General features: G+C 39.5%; 1 protein-coding gene across 6 annotated transcripts in view; it reads left to right on the top strand.

The window, feature by feature from the left end:
• The window catches only part of csde1 (cold shock domain containing E1, RNA-binding), a 97,373-nt gene that overhangs the window by 22,705 nt on the left and 53,434 nt on the right, over positions 1-21,234 (top strand). For 5 of the 6 annotated variants that reach the window (XM_087973716.1, XM_087973711.1, XM_087973717.1 and 2 more), the window contains 2 exons: positions 236-334; positions 17,462-17,559. In XM_087973716.1, the coding sequence (XP_087829842.1) occupies positions 236-334; positions 17,462-17,559 (197 nt within the window). The remainder of the gene's footprint in view (positions 1-235; positions 335-17,461; positions 17,560-21,234) is intronic. The other variant, XM_087973712.1, reaches the window with a different exon arrangement.

Genomic DNA, 21,234 nt, shown 5'->3' with positions numbered 1-21,234 from the left:
TGAATTACTGCTACCGGATGTTACTGTATGAATAAGATATTCAGTGGCAGAAATCCAGTACTTTAACAGAACATCACAGTTTTTCAACCAATTCATTAGAAATTGGAGGAATATTTTCTGCTGGTCTAAACCCAAAAATAGAGACCTAGGGCCTTGACCAGTGGCATTTTCAACCCCTGGAAAGCCTTCATATACCCTCCTGACATTATTCTTTGTTATGTCATGGTATGTCCAGGTTGTCTGTGCTGCTCCCCTTAACCTTGAGAACAAATCTGGGCTGAAACCTTCATCTCCTGGTCAGACTTCAGGCAGTGTGTGCTATGAACGCAATGGGGTAAGATTTGGATTTTGTCTTTCCAGGTAATAAATGATCTTCAGGTAGGTCACCCATAAAGGCACTTGAGTTTAGGCATGCATGCATCAGCCAGATTGTTTGTTTTTTAAATTTAGATGGCTCCTATATTGTGGGTAACCTCCATGCACCAATGAAATTCCATACCCCAGTAACTTTGGACCTTCTAACTTTTAGCCTTTGTGTGGTAGTTTTGGGCTCTTTTGTCAGTTGGGTAGTGCTTGGAAAATACTCCAGTGTGGCATAACCTTTTAAGCAGTTTAGCTTTTTCTAAATTTTTTGAAACTATGGTCTTTAAAAATTGTACATAATAAAGCAAAACTTTTGTTTGTTTTAAAAAGCATGGAAATATTCAAATGTGCCTTTTGAACTATCAGCTAGATTCTAGTTGAAAAGTGGTTTGAAGTTACGTTCTTTCAGTGTGTGTTGTGCATGCTTTCTAAGTCATTTGGAAGATTTGTCACTTTTCAAGGTTTTAATATAAATGCTTATTTCAGCCCCTGAAAAGTTTGGATTCTTAGAGTCATCCCTGCATTGATTTTGAGCAGCTTTGCCCATAGATGGAGCTTTATCGACATCAAACTTCCAAAGTGTGACCGTTTTATGATGAAGGGGGAAAAATATTTGTTTTTGTGAAGTATTTCATAAAGGATCAAAAGGACTAATTCCTGGATACCGAAGATGCACTTGGGTGATTTCTTTTATATGAAGGAAGATAGGTGCTATTATCACAATGGTGTATTTCATTCTTTTATGCTGAGATGTCTTCTGCCTTCAGTTATTGGGCAATTTTTATCATTAAGCTATTGCTTATAAAGTACACAAGGCATGGCAAGAGCAAAAGCTTTAATTTTTCTTAAGCTGTAGTGAAGGTTCAAAGAGTGGACCTTCAATGGCCTAGCAGAATTCCACTTAACTCCTGTCTGACTTTTCAAGAGCAAGACTAGAAGAATTTGCTGTCTTCTCATTTGGAAGGCTTTCAGTGAGAAACCATTTTAAATTGATGTACTTTGAAAGGATTTTCAGTTGGCTTCTATAAACTTTCAGGTTAATACTTCAAATCCTGAACTCCTTGGAGCATATTCATTTTTCTTGTTTTGATCCTTGTGACACATCTTCTAGCTATCAAGCAGCCAAGGTAATTGCAAACTGTTCTAATGATGGTTTGCTGTTATAATTAATTCAAAGGTTGTCTGCTGAAGATCTGTGTATTGTCTAGATTGATCTCTTGTCCAGTGATGTCTGAATTTAAAAAAAAACATCTATTGTATTTAAATGTTTAATCTGGCTGTATGCATATTGCATAACCTGAAATTGAATTCTGCATATGCTCATCACATCCTTTTTTTATATTGTTACTTTTCATGGCATGTGATGAAGCCATTTCATGTTGTAATTTTAGCTTTTGTCAGGAAAGAGCTTCCAGAACATTTTTGTATTGGCTGTGTAACTCTTCACCTGAAACTGCATTAGGAAAATACTTTGATCATGATTTAATATGGCCATCTTGAATTTCCAGGCCCATACCATAGCAGAAATTGGACTGTAGTGATTGGAGTACTGGATACTCATCAGTTGTATTTATCTTCCAACACAATAGCTTGACTACCTTGAAATTTTTGTCATAGGTATTTCTCCTCTAATGCATATCCTCCACATATCATGAAAATGTTTGCCAATCCCAAGACTGACATCACTGGGGTATTTTTTTATTAAATAATTGCTTATCCAAAGTGTCCTGCCAAGGCGCACATTGATATTCCTGTCAGCAAACCCACCAGCATTGCATTCAGTTTGTGTTCAAGCTTTTAGATTTGATTTTCACTTCTGTGATGCTTCTGCTTTTTGCCAAATACTAGTTTTAAACTTTCGTCCCAAATTTCTTGGGTGTTACTTAATTTTGTTGCACTTCATGATTTGCTCAAGAGGATTAAAAGAAATAAAAACTTTTTGCAAAGGAGGGCTTTGTTTTGAGGATTGTAATTGAAGCAGGACTTTGTGGATTCTTGGGATAATCCAATTGCATGCTAAAACACCCAAGGCTGTAAATTTGCATTGGACAAAATTTATAGGTGCTTTTTTTGTTTGCATTGAGGACAAGTCTGGTAAATTTGAGTATTTTTGGGCAAGACCAACAAAACATGATTTTGATTCTTTGAGCACAGCCTCTAGAACTGATGACCTCTCCTTTGTCTTTTGCGCTAGCTTCAGAGTAGGATACTCTTTTATTCCCTAACTGCAAATTATGGAAGTAGCATTTTGAGGATTGCCATAATATCCATGTGTGACCTTGTGTGGCAGAGCATTAACTAATTCCCATGTTGGTAACTGAATTTAAAACTAGTTTTTTCTTTTTGTCATCTTTGTCTCTGTTCCGTAGTCATCTTGATGCTGTTCTTACAGTTGATAAAATGCACTAAAAAAGTAGCCTGGTCAATATGGAAACAATGTGTGACATTTTCCAATCAACTGGTCAAAGCTCTTCAGTCCTTCCGCATCCAATCATGAATGGTGTCACCATTCCTTTTCATGAGTAGGCTCAATGAATACATCTATCGGTTTGAAGCTGAGAATTTGGGTACAAAAACTGCAACTCAACCATTTGTAGCTTGCTTCAGGCAGAAAGACCAAAAAAAAATGCTTTGTGTTTGCCTCAAGTCCCCACCATCAGAAACAGATTTTCAGCCATTTCAATACAATGGACATCATCACAAAACTGCTGAGCACACTAGATACAGCAAAGGCTGTGCTCCTGGCAATACTCTGCTGAGATGAAGTTACTCCATAGGCAAGCTGTACTTCAAAGTTGTTCCAGTTCAGTGAAGAACATTGGTATTTATCTGATGCTGGGAAATACCTCAGGCATTTCCTATTCTGAAAAGACCTGGGAAAATTTCATCTGTATCTAGCTGATAGTCATGTCATTAGCCTCATCTTATTCAGAAATAAAAAGATTTTGTTGATGGTGCTATTGAGCAGCATTTAATCATCAATAACCTGATTGCAACTCACCTGAGCAGAAGGGCTTCTCGGCTGTAGATGTTATTACAGACTGGCTCCAAACATGAGCACAAGATCTGAATTCCCAGAGATGAGGGGAGAGTGCTGCTCTTGGTTAACATGGTATCATTTGACAGTGAGTAATGAGAAACCTTAGTAAAACTGAAAACACTATTGGCTGGCATTTTAAAAGGAAGTGATTATGGTGTTTGGAGGCCAGATATCTCTGAGGGCAAAGTGGTCAAGCCTGACCACCGTAGCTGCTGCTTCAGTGACCTTCACTTCAACCTCCAGTTCAAAGTTGGAGATGTTCAGTTATTGCTGTGTTCTGTTAGACTTGCAGCTCTTCAGATTACAGTGCAATTTGTGTCAGCATTTCACCTGATGAGTGACAACTGTAAAAGTAATGGGCTACCATTGAAAGCCTTTAACCATGTATGTCATTGACAGCAAGGAAATAAAGAAGTCAATCTCCTGGAGGTCAGCTTGGCCCACGAACTGAACTGGGCATGCAAATAAAAAAATTAGTTTGGCTACAAGAGCAGGTCAGATACTAGTATTCTGTGGCAAAAACACTGACTTTGACTCCAAAGTTGTTTTTCCTGCATGAGGAAGAATCCAGTCGGTGCTAGCATTCATTACCCATCTAAATTGCCCTTCAGGTAATGGTTAGCTGCTGCCTCTAAATTCTGATGTCCTTGCGATGTGGGTATACACAAGTGCATAAATGTGATGGAATACTCATTTGCGTGAATGGGTACAGCTAGCAGTACCAGAAGCTTGCACCATTCAGGATAAAGCAACCTACGTCATTGGCACACCATCCACTGCCTTGCAAGCATTCATTCACTCAACCACCAGTATGCAGTGGCTATGCTGTTTACTCCAAGATCCTTTGAAAACAACTTGCTAAGCACCTTCAACAGCATCTTTCAAACTGAGATCTCCTCTGACTCAGGACAAGTTCAGCAGTCATTAGAGAGACCTCTAAGTTGGGTATCACCCTCAATTGGAAATAAATCACTTCCTCCATCACTGAATCAATCAGCTCCATTTCAAATTGGAGAACCCTTCATGTTGAAACTCATTTGCTAATTCTTGACTTCTCCACAAGAGAGACGTGTCCTCTCTTGCTGCTTCAGAATCTCCGTTTCTAAAAGATCACCCCTCATTTTTCAACAGGCACTGGCCCAACCTGTTCAACCTTCCTGTCCTAAAAGGGCCTCTTTTATTCTTGGGATTCAACCTCCTCAATCTTGTCTGAACTGCTTCTGATGTGAGTGTAGTCCATCTTTCCTAGAATATAATGATGCAGTGCTCCAGGTATGAAGAGCCGAAAAAATTCACATGTCCTTTACACTTGTAGTAAGCTTCCTATTTCCATTCTCCATCCCCCTTTGATTTTTTAAAAAGCCAGCATTACTTTTGTCTCCCTAATTACTTGATGCACCTGAATGCAGACTTTGTTCATGCACACTCTGCTTCTGCATAAAGAGTACTTTTCCTAAGTGAGCGACCTGTAGTTTTCTCACATTGTGCAAATGTCTCCGATTTAAAGTACAAGAACTTAAGGTTTAGTTATGTGTTGAGGGGAGGATAGCTTGCTTTCCACCTTATCTTTTATATCCTCTAGCCTTTTCTTAACTAATGTTAGATGAAATTTCTTCTACCCTCCCCATTCCTTGAATAGGGAGAGTTCTAGGACTTCATAATTTGCTAGGTACTTCCCAGAGTTGAGGGAATTGAAGATTACAACCATGCATTTTACCTAATAATTTTCTAATATTCTTGGAATCTGTTTGTTTCGTCATGAAGACAGAGTATACGCTCAACCTATTTCTCTTCTTTCCCCCCCCCCCCCCATGCCATTTCCTTGTTTCCCATTGAGAACTCCTGCTCTAAGGGACTAACATTTTATTACAGCTACTCCCTCTCCCTTTCTTGATTTCTATTTCTTATACCTTCTAATGTTCCCCATTAAATTTAATCGTGCTTTGCTGTTTCACCTACCTAATCATTGCTCTTTGTATTGATGTGTCCCTTTGTTATTTCATTTGGCTATTAATCATTTAATAGCCAGAGATGGTGTATTCTTCTGTTTTAACCTCAGTGGAATTTTTTTGAGCTCTGAAATATCTCCTTTTTAAATATCTGCAATTATTGCTCTACTTACTGTCTTAATGTTCTAACCTAATTTTCCAAGTCTTCATATTTGTGAAATTACCATTTTTCAAGCTTAAGACACCGGTTTCAGACTTGTTTGTTGCCTCAACTTGATTGTGAAATTCTGCATGTTAAGATTACTCTGAGAGGATTCTTTACTGTGATCATTTAATCCTTGCACATTTCACATAACTCGGTCTAAAAAAACCTGATCCCTTGTTGGTTTCAGAGCTTACACACGTTTTACCATGTGAATTAGGGGTGCCAAGTGTGTACTGACCATGCCAATGGCATCTACATCCATGAGATGGCAAAAGAAAGCATGCTATGGTCCTGATCCATTGTCAGATTGTCTATGACACTAAAAATGGTAGCTGGCTTTAGTTTTCCAACTCCCAAGTTTTTGTAGAAGTTCCTTGGAAGGTAGATTTACAGTTACATAGCTGCATGTGTTTTCCATGCAGCTTTAGAATAACATATCAGCATATTTTCACTTGGAACCTTCAGTAATATAAGCAATAAATGCATTAGTTTTTAGGGACGTTATTCTCTTCCTGTTGCTTCACCAATAATCTATGATTAGGATCCATCTTTCCATGGAAGTCGCAACACCTATGTGAAGCAATGTAGTGACACAATATACTGCGCGCTTATGAAATAGGAGTAGAAGATCATTTAGGTCCTTGAGCCTGCTTCCTTATTACAGAAGGTCATAGACATGGCTGATACTTGTTTAAAATTCCACCTTTCCTCCCCCAACCCTGCTTGCCCAGGTGACCAGCATCAATCCTTCACTGTCTTAAAAATAGAATGCTCCAGGATATGCTGGTATGGTGCTCGTGATTTATTTTATTCAGAGATATATTCAGCTCTTGCTGTGACAAAGGGTTAGAGAAGGAACTGGGGACAAATTTAATCTTGGCAACAGGTGATGGTTACCTGGCTGGATACATCTTGTTAGCCCTGTGTTTTGAACATTTTAAGACTCTTCTGGTGTCAGGTTCTTTTTCTTGAGTTTCTTACACACTAGATGGAACTGCTATACACCAACTTCTGTGAACAATCTAAATTTATTAAGCAAGTACAAGTTTTGGAGGATCACTTGACACTCATTGCTTGCGAAGTGTGTCAAGGGAAGCTCTTGAACAAGGGAACAGTTCTCCTTTTCAGAGAGGACTTGACATCGCATGCATGCAAGACTCAACCCCCTGCTGCTTCCTCCATAATCACGTGCCACTCAAGAACAATGTCAAGTAAATCATCCCTTAATGGCAAGACCTGGTGTAAATTGTTGTTTTTCAACTGCAGGGATTAGTCACAATTTTAACTGCAATGTTCTTGATTCTGAAAGTAATGAGTATGAGCCTTTCCTCTGGACTTAATGTCCATAAGCCTCCTGCCCTGGGCTTAATTGGGAAAGAGGATTAGGGTACCCATCCTGCATCTTCCCTGCCTCCAAGCATGTCTCCGAACATTAAATTCTGTTCTACATGTTTCCTTGCAATGGCAAATGCTCGAGTTATTCTGGTACAATGCAGTTGATCAGAGTGAAAGAGCATTGTTTTTCCAGCAGATTATTTTCAGTTAGTGGAGCTCCAGGAAACTGAGGGAGGGAAACTTTTGACAAATGTGTGGTACAGAAATTTACTCTAGTTTATACATAGAGCTGTTTTAAGGGCACTGATCCTTCATATTCCTGTCTCACTCCCAAGCCTGGGTTTTACTTTTTCTGATCCTGTGGATGAATTTCATTAATTTGGATTTAGTTTTAACAGCCTTAATGTGAATCCTGTGGGGATGTTCCTGGTCCCCATTGTAACCTACTATACCACTGTTGGACTTGGACGGTCTAGTCTACAGAAACAACTGCACTGTTCTTTGCATGCAGTGGAGCTTCAGCATCATTGTTGTGACCATTTAGGATTAGAAAGTGTGGTTTGATGTCTATTTTTAACTGAGTGCTCCAGTTTTTGTTTTATATTGTCTATAAGTCTGCATACAAAATTTCCAGTTTCCTGCTGTGCTTGGACAATTGGGAAAACTTGAAAGGTTAACAGAGAGCCGCTAAAAGGAAAATAGGATAAAACATGAGAGAAAAAAGCTAGCACAATATGAAGACAGCAGAAATTTCTATAAATATATATCAAATGAAAAAGTGGCTAAACTAAACATGAGGATGAGAAGGGGCGTTTAATTATAGGATATGAAATGGCCAAGGCATTAAGTAGGTATTGTTGGTCTTCACAGTGAAGGACATTAATTACGTGCCAGTAATTGACAAGAGACCAAGGTAGGTGAAGACCTGAAAATGATCACTATTATAGAAGTGGTAGTGTTGGGCGAGCTAAGGATAGACAAGTCTCCTGGCCATGATGGAATGCCTCCCAGGGGACTAAAAGAGATGGTGCGAGAAATAATAAGTGCACTAGTAATTTTCCAAAACTTGTCGTACTCCGGGGCAGAGTGGGAAAACAGCAAATGTGATGCCACTGCTTAAAAAGATGGGGAATTATAGACCAGTTAGCTTAACCTCTAGTGGGGAAGATGCTTGAGTCTGTTATCAAGGAAGAAATAACAAGGCATCTAGGTAGAAATTGTCCTGTTGGGCAGATGTAGTATGGGTTCATGAAGGGCAGGTTATGCTTAACATATCTTTTGGAATTCTGTGAAAACATTACGAATGAGGTGGACAATGGGGGCAATGTAGATGTGGTGTACCTAGATTTCCAAAAGGCCTTTGACAAGGTGCTGCGATTTTCACTCTTTCGTTCATTTTTCTTAGATGCACTCCGATGTCAAGAAATACTTGAACTCGAGCAGCAAAAGGCCGTAGCTGTGCCGATTCACTGCTCTGTCAGACTGCAGTGTAGTTTCTTTCACTGTCTTTGACCATGTGGTCTCTGCCTGTCTCTTCCTCCTTTCTAAAGTGCCATTGTTTTGACCCCCTACTCCCAGCCACCCTGCCAAATTCCAAAATAATGCAACAGCTTATCAAACAGTAATTACTGCTCCTAGAATTCAAGGAAATCCGCTCCAACACCCAAATTACCTCAAAAAAAGGAGCTCTTGCAGCCAAAACACTTTGCCTGTCCACCCTGTTGGATTACCCAGAATCCTTAGTAAAGTCAAACCTTAGGTTTGAAAGACCACTTCAAATAATGTTGTTATCTCAAGCCAGATTTGAGTATGGTATCAGACTTGTCTAATGAAGACAAGCAGTATCATATTATTCATTTTGAGTATTGAAGGCCATCTTTGCACCTTAATCTGCAGACCCAGAAAATAGCAGCCTTACTGCCCAAAAGAAACTGCTGCAGGCTAACTTAGTACCTATGATATATATTTTCAAATTTTCATCGCAACAGACCTCAATAAAACAGAACCAATAAGTACCTACTTTACTCACTATTGTAGATTTAAAATAAAGCAAGATTACATTTTGAACTATCTGCTCCTGTGCTGTGAGGTCTTCCACACCGGGTTCCTCAAAGTCAGCTGCGATATCTTATTTTGTTCATTTTTCTTAGATGCACACTGTACAGAAATACTTGAACTCAAGCAGCAAAAGGCAGTAGCTGTGCAGATGCTGCAACATTTTACCATTCAAGTAATAGTCCTTTTTTAACTGTAACCCTCAGGAGGTGTCCTTGTGCATGAATCACAGAAGGTCTGCAGGTACTACAAGTAATTAGGCAAATGGAATTTTGACCTTCATTTGTTAAAGGGATTGAGATCAAAAGCAGGGAGGTTATGTTGCAGCTCTACAAGGTGCTGGTGAGGCCACACCTGGAGTACTGCATGTTGAATGGTCTCTGCTTGAGGATGTACTGGCACTGGAGGGGGTGTAGAAGAAGTTCAGTAGGTTGATTCTGGAGTTGACGGGGTTGATTTACAAGGAGGCCACTTAGTAGGCAAGAATTATATTAATTGGAATTTAGAAGAATTGGAGGGATAGGTGGGGGAGCAATGTTATATAAACAGAATTCTGAAATGAATGGATAAAGTTGACGTGGAGAGGATGTTTCCATTGGTGGCTGAAACGAGGACAAGAGGACATCGCTTCAAAATTGGGGGAGCATATTTAGGACTGAATTGAGAAGGAACTCATTCACCCAGAGGATTGTAAATCTGTGAAATTCCCTGCCCAGTCAAATAGTTGATGCTACTTCAGTAAATGTTTTTAAAACACGGAAGATTCATTTTTGGAACACTAAAGGAGTTAAGGGATATGGTGAGAGGGTGAGTAAGTGGGACTGAGTCCACGAAACGATCAGCCATGATCATATTGAATAGCAGAGCAGGCCCGAAGGGCCAGATGGCCTACTCCTGCTCCTATTATGTCTTATCCTGTTGGTGAAATTAAGATGTGCTTTTTTTTGTTTTAAAAGTGGATAGCATTAGTTAAAATGTCTTCCTCCTCTTGGTGGAATGATATTAATTTTGTTTAGTGAATGCCAATAGTTGTATGGTTTGCTATCCCATTTGTCTTGACATTTTCAAAACTTTAGTTCCAAGGGGGTTTGGCAGCTTCTACTTTGTGACAGCATTACTTTGGACCTTCTGTGAGGGAAGGGTCTGGGACAATAGTGAAAAATTTGTTTTATAATCCCTAACTCATTAAATGCAATTGTTCAATTGTGGAATTTAAAATAGAAATACAGGAGCCCTTCAGGTCTGCTCTGCTGTTCACTGTGGTCACGGCTGATCATCTAACTCAGTTCTCTGTTCCTACTTTCTCCTGATATCCTTTGATACTCTTTTAGTTCTGAGAATCAAAGGAAAGGATTTTGGGTAATCCAAGATGGAGGATGGGGAAAAATTTGTGGCTGTAATTTAGGTGTTGGAGCTGATTTCCTTGAATTCCAGGAGCAGTAATTACTGTTTGATAAGCTGTTGCATTGTTTTGGAATTTGGGGGAAGAGGGGGAGCCAAAACAATGGCACTTTAGAAAGGAGCAAGAGAGACAAAGGCAGAGACCACATGGTCAGAGACAGTGAAAAAAACCTACACTGCTGTCTGACACAGCAGTGACTATGCACAGCTATTGCCTTTTGATGCTTGTTAGGTATTTCTCGACATTGTGTATATAAGGAAAATGACCAAATATTGAAAACTGCAGCTGACCTTTTTGCAGAACCTGTGGTAGAGCTCACAGCACAGGAGCAGATAAGTTCATGGTTCAAGTGTAATCTTTATTTAAATTACAGTAGTGAGTAAAGTGGGTTCTTATTAGTTCTGTTTTGAGGTCTGTCTCTTGATGGAAATTTGAAACTATAAATCATAAGTACTAAGTTAGCCTGGTGCCGGTCTTTTGGGCAGGAAGGCTGCTATTTTCTGGTTCTGCAGATTTAAGTGCAAAGATGGCGTACAATAGTGATGTGCTCTTCCTGTCGGATGAGGAAGATTAGGGAGTGTTTCCTTGTTACTGATGATGTCGACAGTAAGTATTTGGATGTGAATCCCTGTCAGATTGCAGGGACTGGTTGGAGGGTCAATTAGAAGCAATGAGGAATTTACAGGAGCTGGGGGTGTGATGGATGGCAGTTATAGGAAGGAAAAAAAACCTACAGATACAGTTTGATAGATGGGTTACCTCCAGGAAAGGTAGGAGAGGGAGGCAGGTAGTGCAGGAGTCTCCTGTGGCTATCCCCATTTCAAACAAGTATGCTGTTTTGGAAAATATAGGGGGTGATGAACTCTTAGGGGAATGGAGCATGAACAGCCAAGTTCCTGGTACTGAGACTGGCTCTAATGGAGCAAGGGGTACATCAGATTCAAAGCCATCGGTTGTGATAGGAGACTGTGTAGTCAGAGGCGCAACTGTTTCTGCAGCTGGCGGTGACCAGTCAAGAATGAATGTGTAGACCATTCTCAAAAGGGAATGGGACCAGCAGGAGGTTGTTGTACACATTTAGAGCTAGTGATGTAGGAAGGAAAAAGGATGAGATTCTGAATGTAGAATATAGGAAGTTTTGCAAGAATTTAAAGGAGCTTCTCTAGGGTAGTGATATCTGGATTGCGCCCGGTGCCACAAGCTAATGAGGGTAGGAATAGGAGAATAGAGTAGATGAATGCGTGGCTGTGGAGCTGGTGTGAGAGAAGAGGGTTCACATTTTTGGATCATTGGAATCTCTTGTTGGGTAGAAGTGACCTGTATAAGAAAGCTGGATTGCACCTGAATTGGAAGGGGAATAATATACTGGCAGGGAGGTTTGCTAGAGCTGCTGAGAGGATTTAAACTCTTAAGATGGGTGGGGTGGGACCTAGGGAGATTGATCTCTTTTTTTTTTCTATCTGAGACTAGTACAGTTGATAAAAGGAGTAAGTCAAATGGCAAGCAAAACAAAGCAGAGAGCGAGGTAGGACTGATTTTAAATTAAACTACGTTTTTTCCAATGCAAGAGGCCTCACAAGGAAGGCAGATAAATTCAGGGCATGGTTAGGAATGTGGGAGTGGGATGTCATTGGTAATTAGACATGGCTCAGCAATGGACAGGACGGGCAGCTTAATGTTCTAGGCAACAAATGCTGGTGTAAGGATAGAAAAGGAGGGCAAGTGAGGTTAGGGTATGGCGTTTTGATAAGGGATAACATTACAGCTGTGTGTAGGGAGGATATTCCTGGAAATACGTCCAGGAAAGTCATTTGGGTGGAACTGAGAAATAAGGGGATAATCACTTATTGAGATTGTACTATGGACTTTCCCCATAGTCAGCAGGAAATTGAGAAACAGATCTGTTATCTGTAAGAATAATAGGGTGGTTATGTTAGGGAATTTTAACTTTCCAAATGTGGACTGAGTCTGCCACAGTGTTAAGAGTTTAAATAGAGAGCAATTTAAGTGTGTACAAAAAAGTTCTGATTCAGTATGTGGATATATCGACTAGAGAAAGTGTAAAACCTGATCTCCACTTGGGAACTAAAGGACAGATGAGTGAGGTTTCAATAGGAGAGCACTTTGGGGCCAGCGACAATAATTCTATTAGTTTTAAATAGTGATGGCAAAGGATAGACTGGATCTAACAGTTGAAGTTCTAATTTGGAGCAAGACCAATTTTGATGGTATTAGGCAAGAACTTTCAAAAGCTGACTGGGGGGGGGGGGGGATGTTGGCAGATAAAGGGATGGCTGGAAAATGGGCAGCCTTCAAAAATGAGAACTAGAATCTAGAGACGATATGCTCCTGTTCAGATGAAAGGTGAGGTTGTTAGGTGTGGGGAATGCTGGATGGTTAGAGAAGTTGAGGTTTTAGTTATGAAAAAGAGCAAACATAAGTCAGGTATAGACAGCAGAGACCCAGTGAATCCTTAAGTATACTCCTACTGCCTTTGAGGGAATTCAGAGCAAAAAGGGGACATGATAGCTTTGGCAAATGGTGTTAAGGAGAATTTTATATATTCTAATTTATAATAAAGGGATTTTATAAATCCACTTAAGGACCAAGTAATTGGGGAGAGAATAGGACCCATCAAAGATCAGCACGGCAGCCTATGTGTGGAACCGCAGGAGATGTGGGAGATACTGAATGAGTATTTGGCATCAGTGTTTACTATGGTCAAGATGTTACTACCTATTTCCCCACATTCTATATCTTCCATCCTTGTCCAGTGTCCATTTTTAGAGGTGGTGGTGTTGGATGTCTTAAAAGGGATAAAGGTGGATAAATCTCCAGGACCTGATCTGATACTCCGTCAAACCGTGGGAAGCTAGGGAAGTGATTGCTCGGCCCCTTTGAGATATTTGGATCAACGGTCATCGTGGTTGAGGTGCAGGAAGACTGGAGATTGGCTAAAATGGTGCCACTATTTAAGAAAAGGGGCCAGGGCACTATAGACAAGGTGAGACTGGTGTTGGTGGTGGGCAAGTTGTTGGAGGGAATCCTGAGGGCCAGGGTTTACATGTATTTGGATAGGTAAGGACTGATGAAGGACAGTCAACATGGCTTTGTGCATGGGAAATCAAGTCTCATGAATTTGAGTTTTATTTTGAAGAAGTAATGAAGGGGATTGGGAGCAGAGTGTTGGACGTGATTTTATATGGACTTCAGTAAGGCGTTTGACAAGGTTCCTCATGGTAGACTGGTTAACAAGGTTAGAGCACATGGAATACAGGGAGAACTAGCCATTTGGATACAGAACTGGCTCGAAAGTGGTTGTTTTTGACTGGAGACCTGGGACCAGTGGTGTGCCATGTGGATTAGTGCAGGTCCCTCTGCTTTCCGTCATTTATATAAATGATTCCAACGTGAACATCGGAGAAATAGTTGGTAAATTTGCAGGTGACACCAAAATTGAAGGTGGGCAGCAAATGTTTCCTCAAATTACAATGGCATCTTGATCAAATGGGCCGAGTGGAAGATGGAGTTTAATTTAGATAAATGTGAGGTGCTATATGTTGTAAGGGCAATCAGGGCAGGACTTGATACACTTAATGGTAAGGTCCTGGGGAGTGTTGCTGAAGAGACCTGGGAGTGCAGGTTTATGTTCCTTGAAAGTGAAATCGCAGGTAGATAAGATAGTGAAGACGACGTTTGGTATGCTTTCCTTTATTGGTCAGAGCATTGAGTATAGGAGTCGGGAGGTCATGTTGTGGCTGTACAGGACATTGGTTCGGCCACTTTTGACATATTGTGTGCAATCCTGGTCTCCTTCCTATCGGAAGGATGTTGTGAAACTTGAAAGGTTTCAGAAGAGGTTTGCAAGGATGTTGCCAGGGTTGGAGGGGTTTGAGCTATAGGGAGAAGTTGAATAGGCTGGGGCTGTTTTCCCTGGAGCATTGGAGGCTGAGGGGTGACCTTAGAGGTTTAAAACATTGAGGGGCATGGATAGGGTAAATGGGTAAGTCTTTTTCCTGGGGTGCAGAAGCGAACTGGAGGGCATAGATTGAGGTGGGGGAGGAGGGGGAGATTTAAAAGGAACCTTTTGGACAAGTTGGGCCAATAGTTCTTTCTGTGCTATATGTCCCTATGATTCTGACTCTACATCTATATCTGCATCTTTCTTGAGAGTCTTCAATGTGTTGATGACCTGTACAGATTCCTGTGACCGAAAATTCCACATGCTCACCACTCTGGATAAAGAAATTCCTCCATCTGTCCAAAAAGGCTTCTCTTGAGATACTAACCCCAGGTTCAGCACTTTTGGTTGTTGAGAACATCTTTCCTTCCCTGTCAGAATTTTGTAGGTTTCTATGAAATTCCTCCCCATTTTTCTAACCCCTGAATATATTTTTCACTGATCCAGTGTCTCTGCATACATCAGATCCACCATCCCAGGAATCCATCTGTAAACTTGCTTTGCATTCCTTCAGTAGCCCAAACATCATCCTTGTGTAAGGAAACAAAAACCCCATGCAATACTGCAGGTTTGGTCTTCACATTGCCCTGTATGGTGCAGCAAATCATCTCTGCTTCTGTATTTTAATCCCTTCACTATGAAGGCCAATCCCACACAAAGGGTTCTTTTCCCAGGTTTAATGATGTGTATCCACATAAATAACCCAACTTTATTTTGTAATTTTGAACAGAATGTGGTCTTGTTAGTTTTTATGAAATTTCTTGAACCTTTACTTTGAGTGGACGGAAAGTCCTGCTAGCCCAGTCTTTAGTGCTGCCTTAGTCACATGAAGCTTTCCTGGGGGGGATGTGAATACAAAATAGCTTGCTTTTATTGAACCATGGTTGAACTGGACATCTTTAAACTGTTGCTTAAAGGTTTATGTTTTATTTGAGGATTTATAGTTTTGAGTTCCCTGATTTGGAAAGGACTGCTGTATTCTAGGGGAATACCTTCCGATCTGAACACTGCAGTATTTGTGGCAGCTGCTTGAGTTTCACCCATCTGTCTAAAGAACACTAGTTTTTTTGGGCAAGCTGAGAGAGAAGAATCCCTGCAGACAGCATCACTCTCGGTTTCTTATGCTTTTTCTTTACCCAGATGGGTGGGTGAGATTTTCCCAGACATGATGTAAACTTAATGGAACTTCACCATTCAATTGAGTGTTCAGATGCATCTTTCCTCAATTTTATTAATTTGCCTCTGTTTTTATGGGGAATTGCACTCTGCTGACAGAGTCATCGGTATCATTTGTCTTTTTTTGTCTTTATTGCTTTGCTTTAGCAGACTAGTGCCAGTCTTTTCCCTTAATTTAGCAAAAAGGTGATATTCCTCTGAGGTACTATTTTGCCCTTAACCCTGAAGTCACATTTGTCCCATCAGTATTGGTTTGCTTTTAAAACCTACTTTAAGGGAACTAGTTATCTTCTAAAGTTTGTAAAACATTTAATGGGCATGTTCAGCACTAAACTCAAGTATATATGGGAGATTGACTTTGTGGAATTTTCTAACTTTACTTCCAATATAATGGCTCTGGTTAATGTTTGTTTCTGCGCAGTTAATTTTTTATTTGAACTCTAGCATGTTGGAAGATCAATTTGGATAGTTGATAGTAAGGAAAACTATTGCCTTAGTTAACTATGGAGCAACTATCCCAACACATTTATCTTCCAACCTATTTAAGCACCTTACTATGCACACTAGCAAGTAGCAGTCCGCAGAAGCAAAAGATTTGGACATCTGGTATTTGGCTGTCTCTGTTTAATGTAGTGACTGATGGCGATAAGTCTGTTTGGATTAGAGTTCTGCCTAAACTTTTGTCCCTATTAGTTTAAAAATAAAACTTGAACTGTTGTATGTACTCAAGTAAACCTTCTGGGAGTTAAGTTTTTTGCTTCATTCAAGCTTTAGGAATGAGACTATCTGCCCCAAAACAAACATTTGGGTGACTTCTTATCTGAATTGCTCTGCACAATTTTGCTTTGCAATCTTCATGAAGGCTGTGTGTTAAATAGAATTTCATGATGTGTGTTGTGGATGGTGAGATTATCCATTTGTTAAAGACAGCTGTTTCAGTAGTGACAGATGCACTGCTAGTTCAGATGCTGTGTAGTACTTTTTTGATGTGGATGAGGGAAATAATTGAGATTCTCCTGGTTTACTTTGAGAGAAGTGATCATTACTGTCTATTTAAATGTTTTTGAAGGTTCCTAATACCTATTAATCAGTTGATTGACTGAACTTCATGGGCAATCTTTGATTGGATCCCAGTTTCGAATCACTTGTTCAGTTGAGCAACAGTGGCACTATTTTGCAACCTAGTTTTGGGAAGTGATTCTGATTTTTTCTGTCTTATTTCAGACAACTAATAGATATTGGTCTCTGCTGCTAATGTGATTGCAGATGTGAAGATTGACGATATAGTTGCCACCCTCAGCCATGTACAAACTTTTTAAATCAAATTTTACTTAAATCTAACTTTAAGATGGTAAAATGCTAAATGTTATACTGTTCCCACTGCAGTGTTCCAAATCTGAACCAATGCAAAAACTTTTAGTGACACTTTGAAAAGTTTAATTTTTGAGTCATGTACAGTATATGTCTCCTGGCTAGTTAGAGGGATGTTGCATCATTTCACAGATTGTTTTTAAAGTTGGAAACCTGGGGATGAATTGAATCACAATAAATCTCTGCAACAGGACTTGTGCAATAGTAATTAATATTTTAATGTTGTAACATGCAATTTTAAGGGTAAAAAACATATGCTAGAGAAGTTTCTATGCCTGCCTATTGTGAATTTGTTGACCAGTATATGTACAACTATCGGTCTGTTAAATCATAAGGTTAACAAATTCAAGAATGATTTAGGGTCATCTGAATAAGTATACATCAGTGTCTTCAACTGCATCAGTTGTATTTGGCAATAGTGGCATATACATTATCTCTTAGAAACTTGGCATATGTGTTCCTCCTTGGTTAAACATTTTAGCAGGAAGTTGGTGGTATATTACTGGTCACCAGATTTAAATGGAAGATTTTGCAGCTAAGTGCAATAAAGTATTACAGAATGTAAACTACATTTAAAAGCTAATATTTTTGTTTGGTGGTTTAGGAAGTATTTTATCTGACATACACCCCTGAAGATGTTGATGGAAATGTCCAACTTGAAACAGGAGATAAAGTTTCTTTCTCCATGGAAACAAACAAACAGTATGTATTGCCACCTTTGTTAAATCCTGGTGTGCCCATGTTTTGTGATTGTACTATTTTGCTTCACTGTAAAACAGTTCAAAGGCCTGATGAAACTAATCAGAACAGATGTTTGTATTAGCATGCTAACAAATAAGCTGAAGCTCTTTTGTTAGAGGAACCAAGAAATTAAACTTTAAATTTTAGCATTAGCATGCCAGCAAGGTTTACCTTGCCAAAATCCACATTTAAATTCTGTACCAAATGTCTTTGATTCTGCTAATCTTGTTTATCAGTGAGGTGATTTAATTTGTGATTACATACAGTTGCCCCTTGTACAAAAGGGACAACTTGCTGCTTCGAAACGACTAATTTGTGTTTGCTACGTTGAGGCATTCCTTCTGTACTACAGCAATGCCCAGTTTTATTTAAAAACATTTCTTTTGATTGGAAGCTCAATTTCCAAGTGATTAAACATTTTTGAGTACTGTGGAAAAATATTAAATTGATTTTACCTTCGTGCATCTTTTAAATAGCAAAATAATTACAGCAGGTACTGGAGTTGTAATTTAAAGATCTAAAATCACTGCGTTGATTAATCACGAGTTAACAATTCTTTATCTAAAGTTGTTGTCTTGGTCCAAGGAAGTGATAACCCTGAGGTCCAGAAAAGCCGAACATTCAGTGAATTGGGAATTAGCAATGCTTAGCTGAGCCTGAACTGGAAACATCTCCAGTTCAGTTACCTAGTTTGTGGTTGTGTTAATCTGATTGATTTCAACCAAGGAGTCTGCAGTGCTGTTGCTGTTGACACTCAAAACTGACAGCTGAGATCTACTAGAAGTATATGTGCACGTTCATTGTAATGAGATGTAAGAATCAGAGACAGAAATTGATATCCAGATCTGGGGGTTGTTGCTTCATGTATCATATCAAGTAATTGAACAAATGTGACCATTGACTAAAACATAGTTAAAGTTCACCTTGCCATCAAGCAGGTGAAGAATTTTCATCAATACCCTGCATGAAATGTGTGTACAAACATTAAGCTTTGAGACAATCTCAACCTTTTGAGGAATAACTTATTTTCTTTGCTTCATTTTGTCAGCCTAAAATATAATTACTTCATCCTTCAAAACAACTCTCACCTGCTGTCAACATAATTGGAATCAATTTATTTGCAATCTTCGTTGGGTACAGTATTTTCTGTAGGAGCTCTATATACCCCTGCAAAAGCTACTAGCTAGCTTTCAAATTTCAGCAATGCCTTCACCTGCCTTATGGCAGAAGTGTTATATTGGTACCCTTGAATATTTCTCTGCAGTCTTAACTATGAGAAGCATTTGTCTTTTCAAGGTTATTATTCCTGTCAAGGTAATTCTCTGTTTGGTTGTGACTCGACACCTCTAGTTTGTGTGGATATTCAAACAAGGGTTTGCTGTCACCACTAGATCCTGGGATGATGTGGAACTATCATTCCAAACTGTCGCCTTTTTAAGAAACATTTTGTGGTTTCTGGGTGGGACTTGATACATAAAGGAATACTGTTTTTTTTAATTCATCCATTGACCCAAGATCAGTCCTTTCAAGCAATGCTTTAATTATGGGCAAATTAACATTTCAGTGAGTACACTAAAAGTTAGTGCAATCTTATTCATTTAAGCTAAACTTGCTGCACTCCTCATGGCACATGGTTTCAGAAAATTGTACATGAGCCTCCAGTTTGGTGTCTGTGGAGACTGGAAATGTTTAAATTAAACTGAACTTTAAACCAATACCACAAGTGTTACATTTGAAAACTGTTACTGTAACACCAAACTGAAATTAGTTGACTAACCACTTTTATTACAGGTACCTTTTTATAATTTTAAACTTCAGAATCCATTTCATGAGTACACTTTACACTTTTTTAAAGTAGACATTTCAGTTCCTCTTGAATGGGTGATTCAAGTGATTATTGGCTCACGTAGTTTTACTTCTGTTCTTCTCTCCCAACCGGATAACCTGTTTTCTCCAAATTTGAGGTTTTCCCTTTGGAGATTGCTCGTCAAGCACAAATAAGCCATTTCCTTCCAGCTTTATTTTTAACACTCCTTGGTCTGTCTTATCTGAATGCATACACTCTATTGCGTTTCTTTATAGAGTCATAAAGATGTACAGCACAGAAACAGACCCTTCGGACCAACCCATCCATGCTGACCAGATATCCCAACCCAATCTAGTCCCACCTGCCAGCACCCGGCCCATATCTCTCCAAACCCTTCCTATTCATATACCCATCCAGATGCCTCTTAAATGTTGCAATTGTACCAGCCTCCTCCTCTTCCTCTGGCAGCTCATTCCATGCACGTACCATCCACTGTGAAAAGTTGCCCCTTAGGCCTCTTTTATATCATTCTCCTCTCAGTGGCTCAGTGGTTAGCACTGCTCCCTCACAGCACCAGGGTCCCAGGTTCAATTCTAGCCTCTGGTGACTGTATGCAAACTCCACACAGACACATTCTCCCTGGGGGGGGTTGCTCTTATGGTTGGTGTGGACTTTTTTGGCTGAAAGGCTGGTTTGCACACTGTAGAGAATCTAATCTAATCACCTGAAATCTATGCCATCTAGTTCTGGACTCCCCTCACCCCAGGGAAAAGACTTTGTTTATTTATCCTATCCATGTCCCTCATGATTTTATAAACCTTTTATATAAGGTCACCCCTCTGTCTCCAACACTCCAGGGAGCCCTAGCCTCTCCCGATAGCTCAAATCCTCCAACCCTGGCAACTTTGTCATAAATATTTTCTGAACCTTTTCAAGCTTCACCACTTCCTTCTGATAGGAAAGAGACCCGAATGATGGACCACAGATATCCTCAGGTTGTGCCTTTTTAGTGCTGCGCAACCTGAGTTTTGAAGGATATCTTACAAACCCACCTATCTCCATGGTGATGTGAATTACTTCCACTTTGTATCCAGGTTAGGAATGTTAATTTGCCCTTCTTACCACCTACTTTCTTTCTTTGGAGTTAAATTGATACTTTGTAAGTAGAAATGTTTGCATTTTGATTCGGTAAAATATTTCAATCTCAAGCTATCAAACCACCCAGGTTTGTTGCCCAGTAAATGTCAGAACTGATCGCGTGAACTCTTTCACCTTTAAGGACAGTGTCAAACTGATTTTTTTAAACTTCAACATCCTTTCTAAAAAGGAGATAATTCTGACCAAATGGTCCCCAGGCAGAATGGCTTTTCACCTAAATTTGAATGTTACATGTCAGTTAGCAACACCTGTGGTTACTGGTAACTAAAATGCAGACCAATTTAATTTTATTTTGAAGTTGGTTGGTTTGCTTATTATAAGCTCATAAGCTATTGTAATGCTAATCCAAAATGACCATTCCTAGTATTATAATATTACAATATTTTTATTCAGTTTACTATATAGCGAAGGCAGTAGTAAACCAAATCAGAAGTTTGTGCTTAATGTTGTGACTACTTTATCTGACAAACTACCACACACTTATTTTAAAAAAAAAAAATCAACATCCAGCAAAATGCAGTTCATTCTAGATTACCTTTTAAATGTGTTGTAAACTGTTTCTTTCATTAACCATAAATTACTAATAAATTGGAGCATGTCGTATGTGTCTTTGGAATCAAAGTTTACCTGTCGACTTGGTCCTTCTCCTGTTCCTTCAGTCATGAGTGCAG

The sequence above is a fragment of the Chiloscyllium plagiosum genome, unplaced genomic scaffold (assembly GCF_037043375.1).
Source record: "Chiloscyllium plagiosum isolate Xiang-an unplaced genomic scaffold, Cpla_swu_hap1 HiC_scaffold_26, whole genome shotgun sequence".
NCBI lineage: Eukaryota > Metazoa > Chordata > Chondrichthyes > Orectolobiformes > Hemiscylliidae > Chiloscyllium > Chiloscyllium plagiosum.
This window is presented reverse-complemented; position numbering and strand designations above follow the sequence as displayed.